The sequence below is a fragment of the Wasmannia auropunctata genome, unplaced genomic scaffold, assembly GCF_000956235.1.
Source record: "Wasmannia auropunctata unplaced genomic scaffold, wasmannia.A_1.0 LD336116.1, whole genome shotgun sequence".
NCBI lineage: Eukaryota > Metazoa > Arthropoda > Insecta > Hymenoptera > Formicidae > Wasmannia > Wasmannia auropunctata.
In genome coordinates this window covers 1,066,865-1,086,897 of record NW_012026774.1, presented here as the reverse complement: position 1 = coordinate 1,086,897, position 20,033 = coordinate 1,066,865, and the positions used below count along the sequence as shown (strand labels likewise).

Sequence of the window (20,033 nt, the reverse complement as noted above, 5' to 3'; positions counted from 1 at the left end):
TTAATTCCCTCCTTTTTTTTTAATTTTTGCTCTAAAAAGATTTTTAAATTTAGGACTGAGAATATTTGAAATATTGTTTAAAATAATTTTTATCGTTTGAACAACATTTGCTCTAAATGACGATCGATTTTGCTTTAAAGAGATCTCTTTCAACTCTTTAACGTGCGATTAAGCATTTATAAAAAAAGTACCTCTTATTTTTAAATACACTGTGTATAATATCTAAAACTCATCAAGATTGGGAAAAAGTCGAATATGTTTCCTCGATCTGATTATCGTTCGTATTTCCACTGTCGCAAAAACGAATGAATGTATACATATATTGAGCGTAAAGTTCTTGTTAATATCTTAAGTGAAACGTAGTCCATCGTTCTCACTTCTTGCCCAAGAAACTGAATTATAGAGGGTGGAGAAGCAGTCGTGGTGAAATTAAGATTAAGCAGAAGTGCGGAGAGAGAATAAACTGGCGCAGGAGAATTTGCTCGCGGCCCTTATGGCCTCCCCAAGGACAACCAAGCAACCGAGTAACTGGTTGCAGAAACGGTACGTTTATGGAGACAGCGAAATGGCTGCTGCCTGGCCGCACGATAAGTGCTCGTAGAGTCGAGCGAGCGAAAACACATAAGGAGTACGAGGAGAGAGAGAGGGTAACAACGGTTGGCTCGCCGAGACATTCCTCGTGTTCCTGAATCGTTTCCCTCACCACGACCCGCCGTATCTCTCTCTCGCTGGCGAACCGATAGCTCAATTAGTCACGAGAACGAACTCGCTTTTCCGGCTATCTCTTTTCCCCACCTTCGGCGGTTGGTGGTGTCGGCCGGTCGCGAGAGAAATGGCCGGGGCGAGTCCTTAGGTTTAGGAAGGAAGGGCGGAAGTCGATAAGAGGCAAAGTGGAATCGGGGAAGCGGCGTTGTGGAAGCGCGTAAGCGAAAGATGGAAGAGGGAAGGATTGGTGTGGAGAGAGAGGCAGGAGGCACGACGAGCGAGGAAAAAGAACGGAACGAATGAGGGACGGGATGTTGGAGAATGCGCACGCGAACGGGAGAGGTTTTACCGCGAAAGTTTCTCGAGGGAACGAACAGAACGTCCGCTCTGCGAGCAAGCAAACCGAGCCATCGATCGATAGATCCGGAACCGACGCGACGGCCCGTTTCCTTCACCTTCTTTTTTTTCTCTCTCTCTCTCTCTCTCGCTTTTGCTAAGTCCCGCTCGGGGGACTGTACTTCTCGATGGAAGCCTAAAGTTGCAGCTTGAGAGAAGAACACGGTGTAGTAGATTTAGTAGTACTGTGAACGAATCATGAGTTAACGAGTGAATCGAGTTAGAGGTTTGAGATGCGGAAGTTGCTGAAAGTCTTATTGGAAAATAAGAGGATACGACGCATGTCGTTGAGTGCCAGAAGAAAGTTTCGGAGGAAATTAATTAAACTAACTCTTAATTATGTGGATATAATAAAAAAAAAGGGTTATGATGTACAATATGATATTTAACTTTAAAAGTTGCTACTTTGGGAGAGTATCTTGGATCCAGCGGATGCGTTCATCGGAATTCGTAGATTTCGATAACGCTAATGCCGAGCGTACGCATTGACAAGTGCCAAATCCAGATTGAAGTACGCGAAGTAGATAACGCGAAAAGCTTTCAGTAGTTTTATGACACCTTCGATAGAGTGTCGCGCAATTCGCGAGCCAGAAAGCCACGCCGCTGCGCGTAGCGTGACTTCGTTTCGCGTCAATAACGGGTAACCGAGATATTTTCGGAATTCCCGACGATTTCCATGGCCAGAATATTTCGAACGCACTAACGGAGAGGAAGAGAGAGGGGGGGGGGGAGGGAGCCAGTAACCATATCACCGCGGGTTCTTTTATTCACGATGAAACGATTTTTATCAGACGCACGACAGTGGAGCTACTACGGCCGAAGTCCGTCCGTTTATTTCATGCGCCACAATATGAGCGCGCGCGTGTGCGTGCGCGGCCCGAAAAAAAGCCCCGATTAATCCGATGCAAGAAGTAAGCGGTGCGTGGAGAACCCGCGCGAACGGAGCGTGCTCCGGCATGTTTGTTCAGCTTGGATTTTTATCCGGCCAATAGCGGTGCCTTCACCGAATAACGCGCGGCCATCGTTTGTGCGCGCCGTTCCGTCAGCACGTGAAATTCAACCGCGCCCGCAATTGCGAATTTCACCGGGACTAACACATACACACCTTGCTTACATACGCGTATCAAATATTACGTTTTTTTATACCGCACAGGTACAACCGCAGGCTGTTTTTTACCTGGAAGTACTGTGCCAGCGCAGGCTGGCTCGATATTCACGAGAGCGCGTACCGCGACAGCGCGAGATTCTGCAGTCAAATTTCAAAGCCTTTTTATTAGATAAAAAGACCTTGAAATTTGGCTTTTTAATGAAAGGCCATTAATTCGCGAATTTTCGAAAGCGACGGGAATGAAAATAAAAGGACTTTTTACGCCATTCTCATTCAACCGTATAAACGTTGCGCAGTTTGCAATCATCATTGAAAGTTTAAGCGGTAGTATCAAATATTAAACAAAAAAATATTTCTCTTTATTTAACTCAATCTTTTGATTTCTCCGTTTGGAAAGAGAGCGAAGTGGAAAGCTCGCGGACAGTTTAGATAGGAGCCACGATACAAATAAACTACTACCCGCAGCTACCCCAGAACTCTCCGACCTTCTCTCTGATCCTTTTATCTTTTAATTACGCGGATTTCGCCGCCCGCTTAAATTCTCCACCCGCTTCTCTGACCTAAACCCAATTTCCTCAAAACCCGGCGTGCGATTCAGTATGAACAGTATCGCTTGCCATTCGGTAAAATAGTACCGACGAGTCTTCCGCGATAAATATAACAATTTCTATTATTGAAAAAAAGTATTGGGAAAAAATATATTTCGTAAAAGCGGAGGGAAAAGTAGATACGAAGAGTAACATCTCAGAAATAAAATCTAGAATTGTAGAGCCAAATAAATTTTAAGAGAAACGCTAAACCGACACTCACGGCCGAGGCAGCGCATTACTTCCACGAAGGAAATAGCGTCTTGAGGGGAGAATCCGAGAGACGAGGATAAATAAGAGGAACGTGCAAATCTCTGGAGAGCCGAAACGTTCTGCGCGCCTTCTTCGCGATCGATATATCCGAAAGGCTTTCGGACCGTGGGAAACACAGTGATTCCCGGTCCTCGAGAGAAGCGTGCAGCAGCCCGCCTGCAGGATACCGTGATCGTTACGGCGCATCTGAATGCGGACGCTTTCGATGCGGAGGGGCGAGAGAGAGAGAGAGGAGAGGAAAGGAGTGTCCGTCTCCCCGTCCGGCTCCTTTCCAGTCACCGTGTGTATTCGCCCGGCTAAGCGAGCTCCCCGTGCGAATTGAAAGTGCTGAAAGTCCCGTCGAGGCGAATTGCCAATTGCTTCGTCGCTCCCAGCCAGGGGCTTACTGTGGCACGGAATTGGAAATACCGTGGCGCGGGCTCTCTCTCGAACCGTCTGTCGCGCGAGACAGGACTATAGGATTTGCTCTAGCGTGTATATACATACGTACATATGCAGGTTGCGAGCTATATACAGAAACGCGGGATTTGCCTCGATGGGTAGAAAGGATGGTAGATACGCGTTAACCTGTCAAAAGTTTAATCAATCTCTCGAGATCCCGCCGGATATCTTGGACGTGATTCCGAAATCTCGCGAATTGTTCGCAGGGAAATATCAGTTGTATTGGTCGAGGGGATCACAGAGAGTGCCTTAAACTTTACGAATCTCGCTGTTTCGTCGAAGATAGCATTTCTGGAGGAACCCGCTTGTTCGCCCAAGTTTAGATTGCTATGGATCATGCGACGAATCAAAGATTAATAGCTTTCGCGCTATCAACTCGTATCTACTCTGTTAATTTTACGTTAATCATTAATTGTTTCGTCTGTTCTTCGAATGCTATATAATGAGATCGCAATGCTCATTTACAAAATACGTCTCGCCCGGATGCGTATTTTGAGTCGTAACGTTACACATTAACGGGCTTCCTCGCGTACGCAGAAGATGCATTTGCGTTGAACCACGCGTTAAACCGTCGCGAAACATGCGAAAAAATTTGCGCTCGAGCCTGGCTCGAAAAATACATATATACATGCACGCGCGATGAGAACGCGGTTCATGCATGCCGTAACGCGCGCGAGATTCCGCAATGCGCGGAATTCGCGTTGTACATACGCGCGACAATACATGTGCATACGTCCGGTCTCGCGGACGTACGCGCGGCGCGTGCACGCAACAGGCACGCGTGATCAACAGACCGTGACGATGGAGAGCGTGGTCGTCTTCGGCGAGGCGTAGGCGTGTATCGACTGGGAATACCTCGATTGTCAAATGCGCAGGGGATCCGTGTGCGGGTTCGCGTCGGGCTTGTGTCGCGCCGCGCAGAAGCTCAGGCCGAAGCACAGCATCAGCAACGCCACCGAGCCGACCAGCAAGTGACTCGACCAGGACACCGAGCACTTCCCTGAAACAGATGGCATCCGTCCGTCATCGACTCGACTCGACGATCCCCTTTGGCGAAACCTCGACGGCGGCCCGTAGCTACCCACGGGAATTCTCCCTGGAGAATAGCTCGGTCGGCCTAATAGTGGTGCCGAGGTTGAATATAATCGTCGCCTGTAATGGCTTAATCAGCGTACCGAGCTAGGCTAATAAATTGAGACGGGCAGATTTGCGATCCGCGCCGCGGAATTAAGAGGATAATTACTAGGACTGCTGTTTGAAAAATTGCAATTAGGTAAAGAATTGCTTCTTGATGACGCAACAGCTGGATAAAAAACATTACTATATATTATTATAATCAATTTTAAATATTATATATTAATTTTGCCAGTTTAGACAATAATGAATTTTTGTTGTTGCTATAAATAAATTTTTTCGCGATAGAACTAGGCAGAGAGAAAGAGAGGGAGAGAGACAGACAAGCGTTCTACATATTTAAATCGGATAATAATATAATAGTATAAATGAACGTAATAGTACGTATAATCGATATATCATTGATATAAATGGAATATATCTACAGATCTAATTTAATACCAAAACAACAGAAATGTTAATTAGGATTGTGCGATAATTGGGAATACATGGTAGCGATTTGAACAAGTTTAGATATGCAGCTATTCAACGCGTATTCGCGCTTCTATCAAAATTTATAAGTAAGTTTAAGTTTCTTTTTCCGCCGAAGATATCGCTTAATTAACGCGGTACCCTATCGAAATACAAGCGATTCGGCATTCACCGCTGTAACATTGATTTTGACGTCGGTTTGACCTACCAACCTGGTCTATCCCTGTAGCACTCACCTGGGATTACTTGTCACCTGTGCACCGAATAGCACCGGATTATGCGTTTCAGCCGGATATTCGATAACCCTCTAAAATCCTATCGAAAACTGAACACGTACAATCGCGCACCCGCGTTCAAAAAGTCCCGAGATTTTTGCGGTTAATTTTATCAAAATTTTCTCCGTCTATGCAAAATCGCTTTTTCATGTAATTCAAAAGAATAACGAGACATCTCGCTAGAATCTTGAAATTGTCAAGAAAAAATTTAAGATCATTTTAACACGACGATTTCTATTTAACGCAGCAGCGCGATATAGACGAATATTTTCTTTGGGTTCTATATATCACACAGTTAAACTGTGTGATATATAGAACCTGGATGCGGATTTATCGGAGATGATCCTGCATGCGGGATACAACGTATGCATCACGTATGCAGTCACGGCGAATCAATAACGAATCATCCCCTGGGAATTGAAAGGCAAATCATCGGATCGCCAACGTCGAATCGCATCGTTATACGTGATACGTTGGGAAATTACGGGGAAATCAGAGACTACGTTTGAGGCCAGCGAGATGTGGATTTGTGCGTTCCGCGAAGTTACAAGAGCCACAAGTCTCGATTGGTTTATGTAAAGTTCCGGGGAATAGCTGTAAACGGTTGAATGCTCGATAAAACACTCTGGGAACTCGGCTACGAAAATGCGGAAAGTTCCATTACTGATTCCAGTCCGTCGTCGGCATCGTCATCACGGCACGTCCGCAGATTTCGCCGCGCTGCACCACGCCGCGTCGCATCGAAACGGCAATTTCTCGCTGAAGATGTCGTTAAACTCAGAAACGAGCAACTAAGACGCAACTCCCTTCGTGCACGCGCGCGCGTGCGAGTCGGCCGAGCACGTTAATTAGTTATCAAATTAAATCGATAACTCGTGCGCGCCGCATTCCGCCGGAATTAAGTTCCGGCACCATTCCACTCGTATCCCGCGGTACCGTCTGCATCGCGTTCCTGCAGCCTCGAAAATGATGTTTCGAGGACAAGGGTACTCACCGAGATTGTAAACGTTGGCACTCTTCCCACAGGATTCGCGTACCTCCCGATTATCCCAGCCAATCGGATACATGACCAGGCCGCCGCATATCATCGCTGCTGTAACAAGCAAATGAAAGGGGCTTATCAATTTTAAACTGCGCGCTTGAATTTCAGCCAATCGTATCTGTTCACTCTTCTGTAGTACTGATAATATTGTTAAACATTGAAAAATAAGCTTTCTCCCCCTTGAAAATTTTACTCATAAAGGAAAACGTAAAGAAGATTACATTGTAAAGTTGTAATTCTCTTGCGAAATATGAATAATTTAGCAAAAAAATCTGCTCACGTGAATTTCGTGATTTTAATGTTGAGGTCAAATGCTTTTCTTCTAAAAAAAATCTAAAAATTTAAAAAATATGATATTCTTGACTTCGTCCCGCATCGATCATGTCGCAGTCTGTGACTGTCATTTTTCGAAAGCGATCCTTGAACGCGGAAAGGAGTAAATCGAGAACAAACTTGAAGCGCGTAAATGGAATACGTCAATGTTGGAAGAAGAATGACATCGCCTTGATATCTATTTTATTTGGGGACAGTTCATTATTTCGCTGCGAAATTCGAGTCTCTCGCGGCTCCATTACTTTCGCGTCAATTTGACGAGAACGGACGGGCCGTCATTTTTTAAAGTGCATTATTTTTTCTCTCTCACGATCAGTAAAAAAAGGGATTGAAACTCATTTCGTCTTATGTAATTCAACGATATGCAAAATATATTTTTCCTTTGCAAATGTTAGTAACGGCACATTAATGGTAATAACGTATTGCTCTAGCACGAAATTTAATATTACAAGAATTGTTAAAAATATACATGTAATACCAGCGAGCAATTGTAAGGAGCCAAGAATCCTTGTGTGCTTCGGCGTTCGGAGAATATGCGGGAGAAATGACGATGCTGCTGCCAGAAGCGTGAGAGCGCCGATCACTGCGATCGCGACGCCGATTCCCATCGTGACTGTGCTCGCCTGCCACCAAGCACTCGGTATGTCCCAAAAACTGCAACGAAACATTGCTCGTGATAAAAAAATTTTTTGTTCAATTGATTTAAAATATCTACGATGTCTTTTGAAGTAGAAAATTCTATATATTTCCTGTATGTGTGTTTAACGTTATATTGCAATTACAAAAAAAAAAACAAATTCACATCGAATGTTTTAACGTTTTGTTTATATTAGTTGTAATAGAACGAAATAATATCGAAGCTGCAATCGGCGTACAACGTTTATCGCGCATTTGACAAATATATAATAAATAAACTTTATTTATTATGTATTTGTCTTTCTACATTAATCAATAACAACGTGCGCAGTGTATACGACAAAATTAGCACAGATTTATCGAGCCAGTGCCTCAAGCAAAACGACGAAGCAAATATATTTTCATATAATTACATCCTGATGCAATAATATTACGAGAACTAACTCAAACGTGAAATCATTGGGTTATTACATTTCGATATACGATTAAAATTTTCACGGCGAAATTAAATAAAGTTAAGGTAAATTATGTGATTGCTTTCCGGAATTTTCTGATATTTTGAACAGAAATTTAATAGCATTATATGTAATTTGTAACACGATGTCTCAGCTGATATATTTGCGTTCGAGTCGCAACGTGGATCTCTTGACTTAAATGAAGCGTAAAAAATAATTTATCGATGAAAAATATAATAAAGCAACTTTTGCACACAATTACGTTGAACACAAACAAACTGTGTTCCATAGAAATTTAAAAACTATAACGCGAATATATTCCAAATAAAGAATCGGCTCTCTGCATGGTGAAACTGCCAATGCCGAAAAACGAAAGGGTGATGCGAGAGAGTATGGAAGCGAACGGAACGTAACTATGCGGAATATTTTTCGTTCTATGCAAATATTATTCGCGAGAGATATCGTCGCGTAAAATATCGTATTATCTGTTTTTAACTTCCCGAAGTTTTGATCCATTTTGAATCGTGACCAAACACACAATATTTTTCGCGGCGGTGCATTCTGACGTAAAATATCGTATATTGTTCGCTCTTTTATTTCGCAAAAAAATGCATTGTTAATCATAACGCTGCAAAGTTAAACGTTCCTCGTTTCTCGTACATTTTCATAGCTATTCCCTCGACCTACTATTTATTTCGGGCGATGCAAACTCATATGACCTTTCTGTGTCAGCTAACTTTGAAATCCATTTCTCGAAATATTTTATATACATATATGGAAGTGCCCGTCGTAATAACTGGAACAGCAAGAATATCCAACAATAATAATAATAATACAAATGATATCTGAATAGTTTGAGAAATTATTTTACAAAGTTTGCCGCAGAAACGAATCGTTATTGCAAAATTGCCGATGCTGAAAGCGTTTATTGAACTAACATTTATGGAACTGTTGAATCGTTCCGATTTGGAGAGACCAGCTATTAGCATTTATTGTGCTTTGCCGCTTGCATTAGGGGGCGGAAGAGAAGGGAGAAACACATTTCGCGTGCATATGATTATGCTATCGGACAAATTGCTTGTAATCCAACCAACACTTTCAAAAATCAGATATTGAAATAGCAATAATGCGGACCCGATGAAATAACATTTTGCGATGCAAAAAAATGGCTGTTAATATATGGCAATCGATGCAAAATGCACGTCGAAAACGTCAAACTCGACAAAAATCTGTCGTTAAGATTAAATTTCCTTTAAAAATTCGCCGACCTTACAATATATATCTAATTGACAGCGGATAAAATCCAACGAATAGGTGAAACTTTATACCGAGTATACATCGTGGATGAAAAAGGAACGAGAACATGGGACGGTTTCGTCGGATGGTACTGACACCATCCGACCTACATACGAATTTGCGAAAATTAAATCAGAGGTACATACGCGAGATACACCAGCATTTTTATATCCTTTTCCGTAGCGAGATCTCGTTGGAGAGGATATAAGCGGAATTAAATCTGCGGATGACTCACATTGTCGGTGGTCGTGTTTGCCACACGGTATTCTCGATAGAAAGTACACGCTTTTTTTTACAGAGAGAAATTATACTTCCCGGAGATAGAGGTATTAAGGCAATGTTATAATTCCATTTCAGCTACATTATGATAATAGTCATATACTTTAATTAACGCGATATTAACGTCGAAATCCGCTCGCGTTAAAACTGATTCGAGAATAAAAGCGCGTTTGAAAATAAAGTTCTGTCGGTTGACGAGGGTTTTGAAAAATACATAACAGTGATGTACGCGTGTCAACTTTATTTTCTGTCTTTTCCGCTATTGTACGTGCTCTCGTGAAGTAAGAACAATCGTCAGAACAATCTCTATACAATTTCATACCGCTGCTGACGTCATCAATACATATGTATAGCTAAATCGACCATATTGTCCGTCACAACTCATGTAACAACATGTGTAGCGTAAAGCTGTAATTCTCTTTGCGCGCGTTCGCGAAAGATAGCCGTCAGGCAAAACTCATCGATTCAAGCGGCATCAAATTAAGCTTGAGATGAATTACAATTTCCGCGACCATCTGCGAAATACGTTACACAGATTGCGAGTTCATCAGCGATGCACGAGTGCGGAGTGTTAGATCGATTAACGAGTGCGCGGGACGACGAGGGGAAAAAAAGGACGGGCGAAACTTACATAATTTGTCATGGGTAGTTACGTCACATCTACGTCACATACCTACGCGCAAAGCTTGCGCGTATTTTCGATCGTGCATCCTCTCTGTAGTCGATAGCGGACAATATCGTAATTCGGGATGTGGAATAGACCCCAATTTCTGTTTTCAACGCTTTCACCAATTCTACGAAGCGAATATAGGGATTCGATCATTTAGTTGCGGATGGGATAAATTGGTACTCGGTAAAAAAAAAAACATGATTCGTAAACCTTTATATTTTGCGCTCGAAACGCAACCAAATCCGATTTAATCACGCGTTTGCACACCGTTATCTCGACTATTGTTACGTCTGTTATTATGATTATTATCGGTACCATAACGCAAACAAATGTATACCGATTAATTTGTTATATATATATATATATATTGATATTAATAATATTAACATTATTAATATCACGAAAATTTGTTATCATGCATACTTAATGCGTGGAAATTTATTTTAATGCGAGCTTAATGCAAGTTACGTGTACCTTAAATATATTTTTAATTAAACAATATGGTTTTTGTTGTTGTTTATCGTTTCTAGCTAAATAGACTCTGAAAATATATATGAAATTTATGATATATAACTCAATTAATTGTACACGCTCGGAAGCACAAAAAGATTGATCGTGAATTAATTAATTCCTGTATTAACAAGCAAAAAGCGTTTTATTTGTTTAGGTAAAACAAAATATAATCTTTTTTTAAGTAAAATTATGATATGCCGCGTATTTCTGGGTTTCTTGCGCAAAAAGAAGAAAAAGCCACGCCATTTCTCTTGCTTTCCCCCTCGGCTCTTTATAATTCTCTTTGTTAATAATAGTGCTTCAGTTTCAATGCCGCGGGGCGACTGCGATTTTTACGACCGCGCGCGCGGCAAAACTGACATTAGTTCACGAAGAAAGTTTTTATAGCACGGCGTGTCCCGTTTCCTCGCGCGATCGCGACATCCGCGCGAAGTATTCCACGAGGAATTATTCCACGAATTGTACCGGGCCACTTGAGCCAGCGCGGTTGAAATTATCCGGATTCGCGTCCCGAACTCAAATTAATCCGTCCGTCGTCGAAACTTTGAATATTACTCCCTCGCGGATCGCGAATGCGTGCAAATCTTTTTTCGTCACGCGCGCATGACATGGTTTATAAATAATTCAAATTTCACGTAATTCGCATTGAATGTTCACATTTCCAGTAAGCGTTTAATCCTTGTTTGTGTTAATTATGTCGTATGACGTCATTTGATTAATAAAAAGCATCATATATAAAACTTTCTTTAAACATACATATAAATTACATTCCGTATAACTGTCACAGCGAATATATATAATTTTATACATTCTTATTGATAACACAACTTTATTGGTAATATTACTATTTATCCGCGCGCTGGAATCTTGATTGTCAGAATTATATTTTCTTGAATTGTGAAGATCTCGTTAAAACGAGATAATTAAAATCACGTATGACGAGAGGCGTCGTTATTTTCGTTAATCGTTCACGTTGACTCACGAGAATGACTCTAGCAGATTCGTGAACTGTTCTACAGAATCTCGAATGCCTGCTCCGTGCGAGCAGGGCCTCCTGCTCCTTCGAGATTCGTAACCGTACAGTTACGTGCTTGCGCTCGCTCGCTTTAATATGGGAATATAGTGATGCGAGAATACGTACCTGGAATACCTGGCGCACTCGTAAACTATTTCGGGTGTGGCGTTGGGCGCCCTGATTCGTGGGTAGTTGCAACGCCGAAAGGAACTGAAGTACGCGTCCGCTTTTCCCAGCAGTCGTCCCTGAAATACACAAAGCCGTGGTAAATGCGACTGTTACTGCTATTGCGTTTTAGCGCTAGGCGCGTTTGTAATGAAGCTATATAAAACACCGAAGCTTGCTAACCTCTTGGCGAAGTCTAATACGGAACGGACTTACAATTACGGATTGATAAAAAAAAAATCGATGAAAATATAGTAGAGATCATAAATATTAAAGAAATTTGCAGATTTAATTTTATCCCTCTTCTAACGTAACTTTCCTGAGTTGTTTGCAGAATGGAAGGTAATTGCAGGAATAAGATGAGGAATATTTGAATAAGTGTAAAGTAGAAACGTTGACGTCAATTTGACATCATTTGAACGCTGCTGATTCGTGACACGAAGATTCTCGCGTCGCGCGAACATGCAACAGCATCTGGGGCAAGAGACTTATGCATTCTATTCATTTATATGCGAAGGCGATGGCATTGCAAGGGAAATTTTCTCCTCTTTCTAACAGATTTTACATGGCGCCAAAGAAACGGAAAATGTCTCGCCGTCCTGTTTGAATGCTTTTGATTGCTTCTCTTAATATGGAAAAAATATAGCGCGATCCCCCTCTCCTGTCGGACGGAGGAGGTGGTCGTAATAAGCTCGCTTGTCAAATGCCGTTTCCCTTGAGCACGTTCTTTTTTTCGCATTTGTTTCCATTAATAAACCGTAATAAAAGTCTCCGCGACTAAACGTAAAATTGCGCGAGTTTATGAATAAGTTCCTTTTTTAGAGCTTTTTTTTTCTTGTCTTTAAATGAATTTATACGTTTTTTTAAGAATAAAAAATATAACTAATAATTAGTATAAAGAAAGAATTACAACAGGATTTTTTATTGATAAAGGAATAATTTTTTCAAAAGTTCATTTTTCCATTGTAGCGAAAGGGATTCAAACACAATTTAATTAAATTTATACGTCAACTAAATTTTGTTAATTAACGTTAATTAATAAAGCTCTAAAAAAGATAATGTTAATTTACACGCACACAGACAAATGATATATCAAAAATTACGTTTGTGTAGTATATGAAATAAATTACGTTTATATAGAAATTTTTTAATAATATATATTTACTTATAAACGTAATGCCAGAGATTGCATTTAATTTGCGCTTATGAACTTATGTATGTATAAATCTAAAGAAAATGAAAGGAGATAAAAATCACATAAAGAAAATAATTAGTTCTAAAGAGGGAACATCAGTCGTTAATTAAACTGATGAAACGCTTTGGATAACAAGATTCCTCTCACAACAAGGCTGCTCTTATAGCTCTAGATTCCTCCGGTGATTCGCTATACCACGAATCGATACGTCATTAATCTTAAACAGTACAAACGAGCTCTCAGAAACGAAATACGGTAACAAGATCTCGGAGAAGTTAACTGTACCTATAAACTTCTCTCACCATCTGCGGAACTTTAAAGCCGTAAAAGGGCTTGTCAAATATGAAGTTAGCTGTCTAAAGAAAATGTAAAATGGATTCGGAGTGGAAAAAGTCACGGTTTCCTAACCATGTAACTGCATGAAAGGCAGGACTCTCTCTTTCGGAGAGGCGGCTTCGTTTGCGACACGACGCGACGCGTAGAATATGAACAATTTGGCCGCGAGTGGGGACTCTGTTTGCAAACTACCTTGAATCTACGACAACATCGGCCAGGTCAGGTAAAGGCAAGTAGTAGTCACACGGAGAGTACAAAGTTACCCTACCCGACGATATTCGCCTCATCAACTTCTCTCTAGCAAGTTGCCAGTGTGCCCAGAGCGTTCTTGTCGCGTTCAAGAATCTTGTACGCGTAACGAACGTCTCGGTAAGTTTCAAGGACCGAAATTTTGCTTCGCGTCACAGCCAGGACTTCGTTACACTTGTTGACAATGTCGAACTGTGCAGTTAGAGTGAAATCATTCAATTGTCTGAATTACGGTACGTAACGAATACAATGTAAGCACATTGTTATTCCATTACATGAGCAGAATTATTATTCGATTTTCAACAAGCGTTTCTTTTCTCATTAATCTTTTTTTTTTATTGATATTATTGTATAGTTCTAAATTCATAAAGAATTAGATTCATAATAATTTTGAGTTCTCTGTTGTATTCGTTAGTACGATATATAGATAGTATAACTTATATTTTTTTCTTTTTGCGTATCTTTTATCACACAGTGTAAATTTTTCTTCAATTCGCTTTCTTAACTTTGCCAAACTACCAATTACATTACAAGACATAACGAATATCTGCATTAAGATGTTTGCACAGTAGAACTAATGTTTTAGTTTCGTTGATTCGCTCGTGGTTTAGAAACGAGGAGAATCCGATTACTATCGCCGCTCTACGATCCATCTTGTCGGACGACTCGAGCTCGTTCGATTTCTCACGTTTTCTTTGCCGCCCTCCTTCCAGCTCTTATTTCTCTAGCTTCTCTACTTTTCTTATTTCCAAGTTGCTCTTTTCTCACCACTCTTCCCTTCTATATTTCGCTTCCTTGTCGCAAATTCCGCCGCTATTCACCTCGTCCGATTTTATATCTCGCGCACAAACGGACGAATGCGAAAATGAAACGTAAATAGTGGTAACATTATCCACGAATAATGTTGAAATCTTATCTCAGTGTTAAAGCTCGCGAGCGCAAAAGCGTTTCAAAGCAAATATCCTTTAATCCGCGCGTTCTGACGAAGGCACGCTCGTATTCTCGATTCCCAGCTAATTTATTGAGAAATATATCGATACACGTATAATCGGATTACACTTAACTACGCGGCAGGAATCAAGAATTAATGGGAATGGGCAATGGAGAACAGCCATTGCGCCGCTCCTGTGGATCGTAACTCGACCTCGGCAAGTTCTGAAATTCGAGTTTCGCAAGTTTTAACCGTCTGATCTTTCAATGAATGAGGGCTCGAAAGTGATAAATGAACTGCCGCTTGAATACTCGAACGCTCGTGCAAAAAGTACACGAGGTAAGAAGCAACATAAGAAAAATATACAATTTTCCGCGTTGAACAAACATACAGCATTCCGTTTTCTCGTGAATTATAATTTCAACGTAGACGCGTCGTGTACGTTGACTGACACGCTATACGATCTCGTTCATCAGTCGACAAACTTGATACGTCTTATTAAAATCGCGATATGTTCTCGGCATGTCGTTTAAACTCACGAAATTATCGATGTCGACTTTAGTAGCAGAACACGCAAATTTCGTCGGTTTTATCGTGGCGCCTATTACATCGTTTTACGATCGTACCAGAGAAATTGTCGCAGTCGTCAAAATCGTTGATACGAAACCCTGCGAGACGATAAGCGAGAAGGCGAAAACGACTTTCTTCATATCTCCATGTCGTCATCGTTATGCTAAAGATGCGAGTGTATATACGGAGGATATGTTATACGTATGAAAGTCCTGTGAAGATGCGCAAATTATGATCGTATACCTATGAAATTCAGAATGATTCTTCGGTGATGTCGCAAAAATGCGAGAAACGATGTCGTATAGTTTTACAGCGATGGAGCAAAGTAGCGTACTTTGCACGCGCTCGATAAGCATAATTCTAAAAGTTGCCGGTCATCAGCTAAAAGTTATCAGTAATTCTGTACTTGTTCGCCAATCGTGCGACGCATATCGGAGTATCAACTAGTATATATCATCGCGGAACTAATTCAGTTGTGACCGGTAATAATGCTATTTTATCGTATCCGATTGGACGAGTTGCTTTCGTATTTATCGATACGCTGCTTTATCGCCCCATTAATGTCGCACGTTAACGACCATTAAATATCGGAATGTCGATGTATCGCGCGGCAGAAATAGAGAGAATGAGAGAGAAAGCGATATTGATTTAATCATAAGAAACTATATTTAGTGCTGATTTGCGCGAATCCAAGAAAAACAAGAGAGCAAAAGGAAGAGAACTCTCATGTTTCGTTAATCATCTACGGCTACCTCATAACTCCCTCGAGACTCCCTCGCGATTAACTGCTATAATCTTCAAAAATTGCTTCCACATCAAGAACTTGGAGAACTTTTGAAAGATGGATGCCTCGATTTTTATAGCTCTTTTCATAATGACATAATGCAATTAAATTGCTCACCTGAATCCAGTAAGGCAGGTAAAAACCGGAGCACGCGAGGATCGAAGCTACGGTGGACAGAGTAGCCCACAGTACGCACAGCACTGTCATCTCATCGGTTTAGGAGTGCCCGCCTCTCTCCCTCACGCACCGCAGTTCATTCTCCATCCGTGCATAACTGTCGGGGAGCACCCCCCTAAGCGGTGTCAGGATCACGAACTTTGATGCACCCGCACAGGGAGATCAGTACCTGCATACGATCGTGGAGAGCCGATCCCGACAGCTCTCGACAACGTTGACCCTCGTCGCTGTTAAATCGCTCTCTCTTTACGTCATGGCTGGCAAAAGGCGCCAATCGATCGTGCGAGTGACATTTATTAGGATATTGATGTTCCTGTCGCGGCTCGTTTGACACTCGCGGGGCGTTAATTTCGGGATCGATCGATCTCCTCCTAATCGCGGATCAGGACGTGCCTGGCGACGCGTTCTCTCGCAGGCTCGAGCATCCGAGTGCTTTAATCATTCCCTCTTAATCATCCCGGTCTTCGTCGTCGTTTTCCGATGTAGCGCTACCGCCGCGACGAGAGAGGCCACACGCGAGGCCGTTAATTCAGCTTCCACGGAGGAATTACTCCACTCGTAAAACGTGACCGAGGTGTCGCTCAGAATATCACTTCTCCGAAATGAGTCACGCGGTTAATTTCGACTCCCGCTCTGTAACATGCACTTCGCGCCGCGAGTGACGAAAAGCGGTGATGAGGGCCTGATTTCCGTACTTAGGCACGGGAAAACCGTACAGAAGGTTATCCTTCCAAATGATTCGCACAATTCACCCACCATTTGAAGTTACGTAGCTGATCTCACTCCGTTTCTATGCCACAACAGCTGTCCAGATTCGAAAAGTTCATTACTCTGCGGAACTTATTGACATCGCTTATTAATGATTCTCCTTCGATGATTGTCCCAAAGATCGCTTTCCAAAGTTATTATGTCTTATCGATTGTTGGATCTGGCTGATTGTTCGAAATGCGATATTTATTAGAGAACGTCAAACAGAAGAAATTTGCGGTGTGCAAGTCGCATCCTTCGTTTTTTCAGCGTTAATTCGCCGAGAATCCATCGAGAATCCACTTGTGGACTTAGTTCTTGCAGAGATGGTACTTCGTTCCTCTGCCAGACGCTTCTTCCACGGTTAATTATAGATCCGACCACCGTCGCGGCTCCGCTACCCACGCTACGGTGCTAGTTCACCGCCACGTTCCCGATAAGTGAATCGTTCGTATAAAGTAAAGTATTCATATCATCCGATACAGCTCATCCGTCCGCGGCGCGAAATATGTCGACAGAATCGCGAGGTGGAAGATCTCGTGACGGAAAGTTGATCGTGTCCAGCTCGACGGTGGTTCCGGTTGAAATTTAATTTCAGCCCGGAGCTCGATGACACTCCTTTCTCGAGCGAACGGAGACGAGACGACCGACGACGAGAAGAATCCAGTTATCCGACGTTGTCGTCGCCGTCGTCGTCCGTCGTCATCCGTCGTCGCGCACGGCGCCGCTTCGTGGCTGCGACTGAACGGTTCCGTTCTCCGCACTCGGCGGCGGCGTTCCTCCTCCCTTCTCGCGTCTCTCCTACCCGTTCGCGCCTGTTCGCGCCGCGCCGCGCCGCGCCGCGACCGCATCGTGTGGGAGGACCGAGGGCACCAGCATCCCGTTCTCTTGGACATCTGGCGAGCACACGCCGTGCACGCGTGGAGAACGGCGACCGCGGATACACGACGCGTTACACGACGCGACGGACGTGTGCGTGCGCAACATAACACGTGTACGAATCACACTGACCCCGTATGTTAATGGGAGATCAAATAATCGCGGTACGTTCACCCCTTCTCCCGCACCCCCGTCGCCACCCCGTTAATCGTCGTTGTCCAAAGTTTCCGGCGGTAATGTGACGTCGGTGAAATCCGAAGTAGGACGCGTCTAGAAAATATGATCTCATTACCTGTTTTTCATATCGTAGGTTATAGCGACAACTGAAAAATTTCATCATTCTCCTTCTCATTAATATTTTGAAATTAATTTTTCTTGTATTTTTGTCTCTTTTTTTTTTTTCAACATGTATAAATACGTCAATCGATACAATGACGGGCGGACTTTAACGGAGTCCCTGGTTTAGTTTAAGAATGAGGGGCTCGATGCTTCGATTGTCATGGTTACGCCAAAATAATTGAGGACTTATGCTACCTATACACACTGCTATCATTACTCGTCAATAATATGATGACATATCGTTTAACATAACAGACCCTTTAATTATTTTAGCTTAGTATATAGTGTCCTAAAATCACCAGAAATCTTTTTAATGACAGGTTCTTTAATCAATTTAAAATCAATTTCTCCTTAGCAAACACGTCGGAAATAACTTTCTCGAGAGAAGATCAATAACTTTGAAATTATAAAGTGATGAAAAAAAAATTTTTGTTACTTAACGAGATTGCGGGAAGGCAAACATATTAAGAGAATAGAATTAATTAATTATTTTACGTATACTTTATTTTAAGAAAATTTTAATTTGCAATAATTACAATACAAAGATATGATGCAAATAATTAAAAGTTACAACAAAAATGACTCTTTTCTTTCTATAAAAGAATAAAATCGACAAAGAATTTCTCATAAAAGGATAGTCAGTAATTTTCAGACACACTGTATACATTGTCACCATTTATCATCAATCCTATTAGCTTATGTAGAAACAATTGCACAGCATACGAAAATGAACGGTGACAATAAGACAATTCTTGACAGCGCAAACTTGGCATGAATCCAGAAATGATAATACAAGGCAGAATGGTTTGTTGCCAAATCAGAAGCACTTGCTTTTGTCACAAAAATCCCCTGTGCTTGAAACACGGAATTAGCTCGTAATTGCTAATGAAATTGTGTATGCCCCAATTCTATGTATATTGATACGCGGGGCGTTAATGTACAGCGTTGCGCCCCTTCCGCCATGAAGCCCTCCCGGGTTGAAATTGACAATGCGTGTGACCTGCCCCATGCATTGAGCCTTTAGAAATTCGAGAAATCTCGTCGGTTCGGCGGTGGCGTGTGGCTGGTAAAGTTAAAATGCCTCGATCAATGAAAGCGTCGCTTTGAAAACGTAAAACCAAAGAGACGCGTTACATTTAACATAAAATACGCGAAATATTCTTTAAATTATTTTTTCACGTAATACTCAATCTGCACACGTGTATCTCTTCGACGTATTTTCATTATATATTGATATTCGTCTTACGTGTAGATCGTTTGTTTGGTAAATCCACCACCACATTGTTGCTCCGGCCAGCTCTGCTTCGCGTCCATTGTGGGGAACCTCGTTAACATTTCCATCATCCATCATCGACATAGAGACGACGCTCTCGGTCGTACCCGCCGGCTATCGACGGACGCGCGGATGGTCCCGTTTGGCACCGGTTATCAGGCGCATTAGGAAAATGAAGCGTCGATTTTTCTCCGTAAGCGCGGAGCAGCGACAAATGCAAAAAGAGACAATAAAGTTACGGTATAAGAATAAAAGGAACAAAAGAAAAAAAAAGTGATTGAACAAAAAACAAAGAAAAAGGCGAAAAAGGCGGATTGATAAGTCGAAAATAGTGACTCTACGGTGTAACATTCCATTTTGCGCGAAACGTATGAGACTTTCTACTGTGTGGAGCGCGAGAGAGAAAACACGACCCTTTTGTCCATCGTCCGGCTTTGCGTGCACGTATATGTGTGTGGATGCATGTGTTCAAATTAAGGCGATCCGACACGCTGGGGGAACAAGTAGATGGTTTCGAGTACGGTAAAGTCTCATTTCGGTGTAAATTTCATCGAGTTTTACGGTCGACGGTCTAGCGCGCGCACCGCCGCGCCGCAAAATATCGTTTGCGTAAGCACAGTTTTATGCGCTGCCTCACTCGTTCAGTTACACCGCATTACGCCAGTTATAACATTGTTGCGACAATAATTTTAATTCGCCACCGATGATGGTTGAAACCTAGTAACAGTCGGATACATTTCGAGACGCTCGAATTGACGA

General features: G+C 42.1%; 2 protein-coding genes across 2 annotated transcripts in view; one reads left to right on the top strand and one right to left on the bottom strand.

Moving 5' to 3' along the window:
• LOC105454843 (protein NRDE2 homolog) overlaps positions 1-20,033 on the top strand; it is a 228,854-nt gene that overhangs the window by 118,657 nt on the left and 90,164 nt on the right. The gene's annotated exons all lie outside the window — the stretch shown is intronic.
• Positions 24-17,520, bottom strand: LOC105454188 (lipoma HMGIC fusion partner-like). The gene is made up of 5 exons (XM_011696671.1): positions 15,977-17,520; positions 11,756-11,874; positions 7,244-7,419; positions 6,385-6,483; positions 24-4,510 (listed from the first exon to the last, which is right to left on the bottom strand). Exons 1-5 carry the CDS (start codon positions 16,064-16,066, stop codon positions 4,374-4,376), a joined length of 621 nt encoding a protein of 206 aa, XP_011694973.1. The 5' UTR covers positions 16,067-17,520; the 3' UTR covers positions 24-4,373.

Excerpts from the sequence above, each read along its gene's own strand:
- LOC105454188 (XM_011696671.1), bottom strand. The coding sequence starts at position 16,066 with ATGACAGTGCTGTGCGTACTGTGGGCTACTCTGTCCACCGTAGCTTCG. Across the intron at positions 11,875-15,976 it reads ACCTGCCTTACTGGATTCAG|GGACGACTGCTGGGAAAAGC; the intron begins GTGAGCAATTTA and ends TGTGTATTTCAG. Across the intron at positions 6,484-7,243 it reads CTCCTTACAATTGCTCGCTG|CAGCGATGATATGCGGCGGC; the intron begins GTATTACATGTA and ends TGCTTGTTACAG.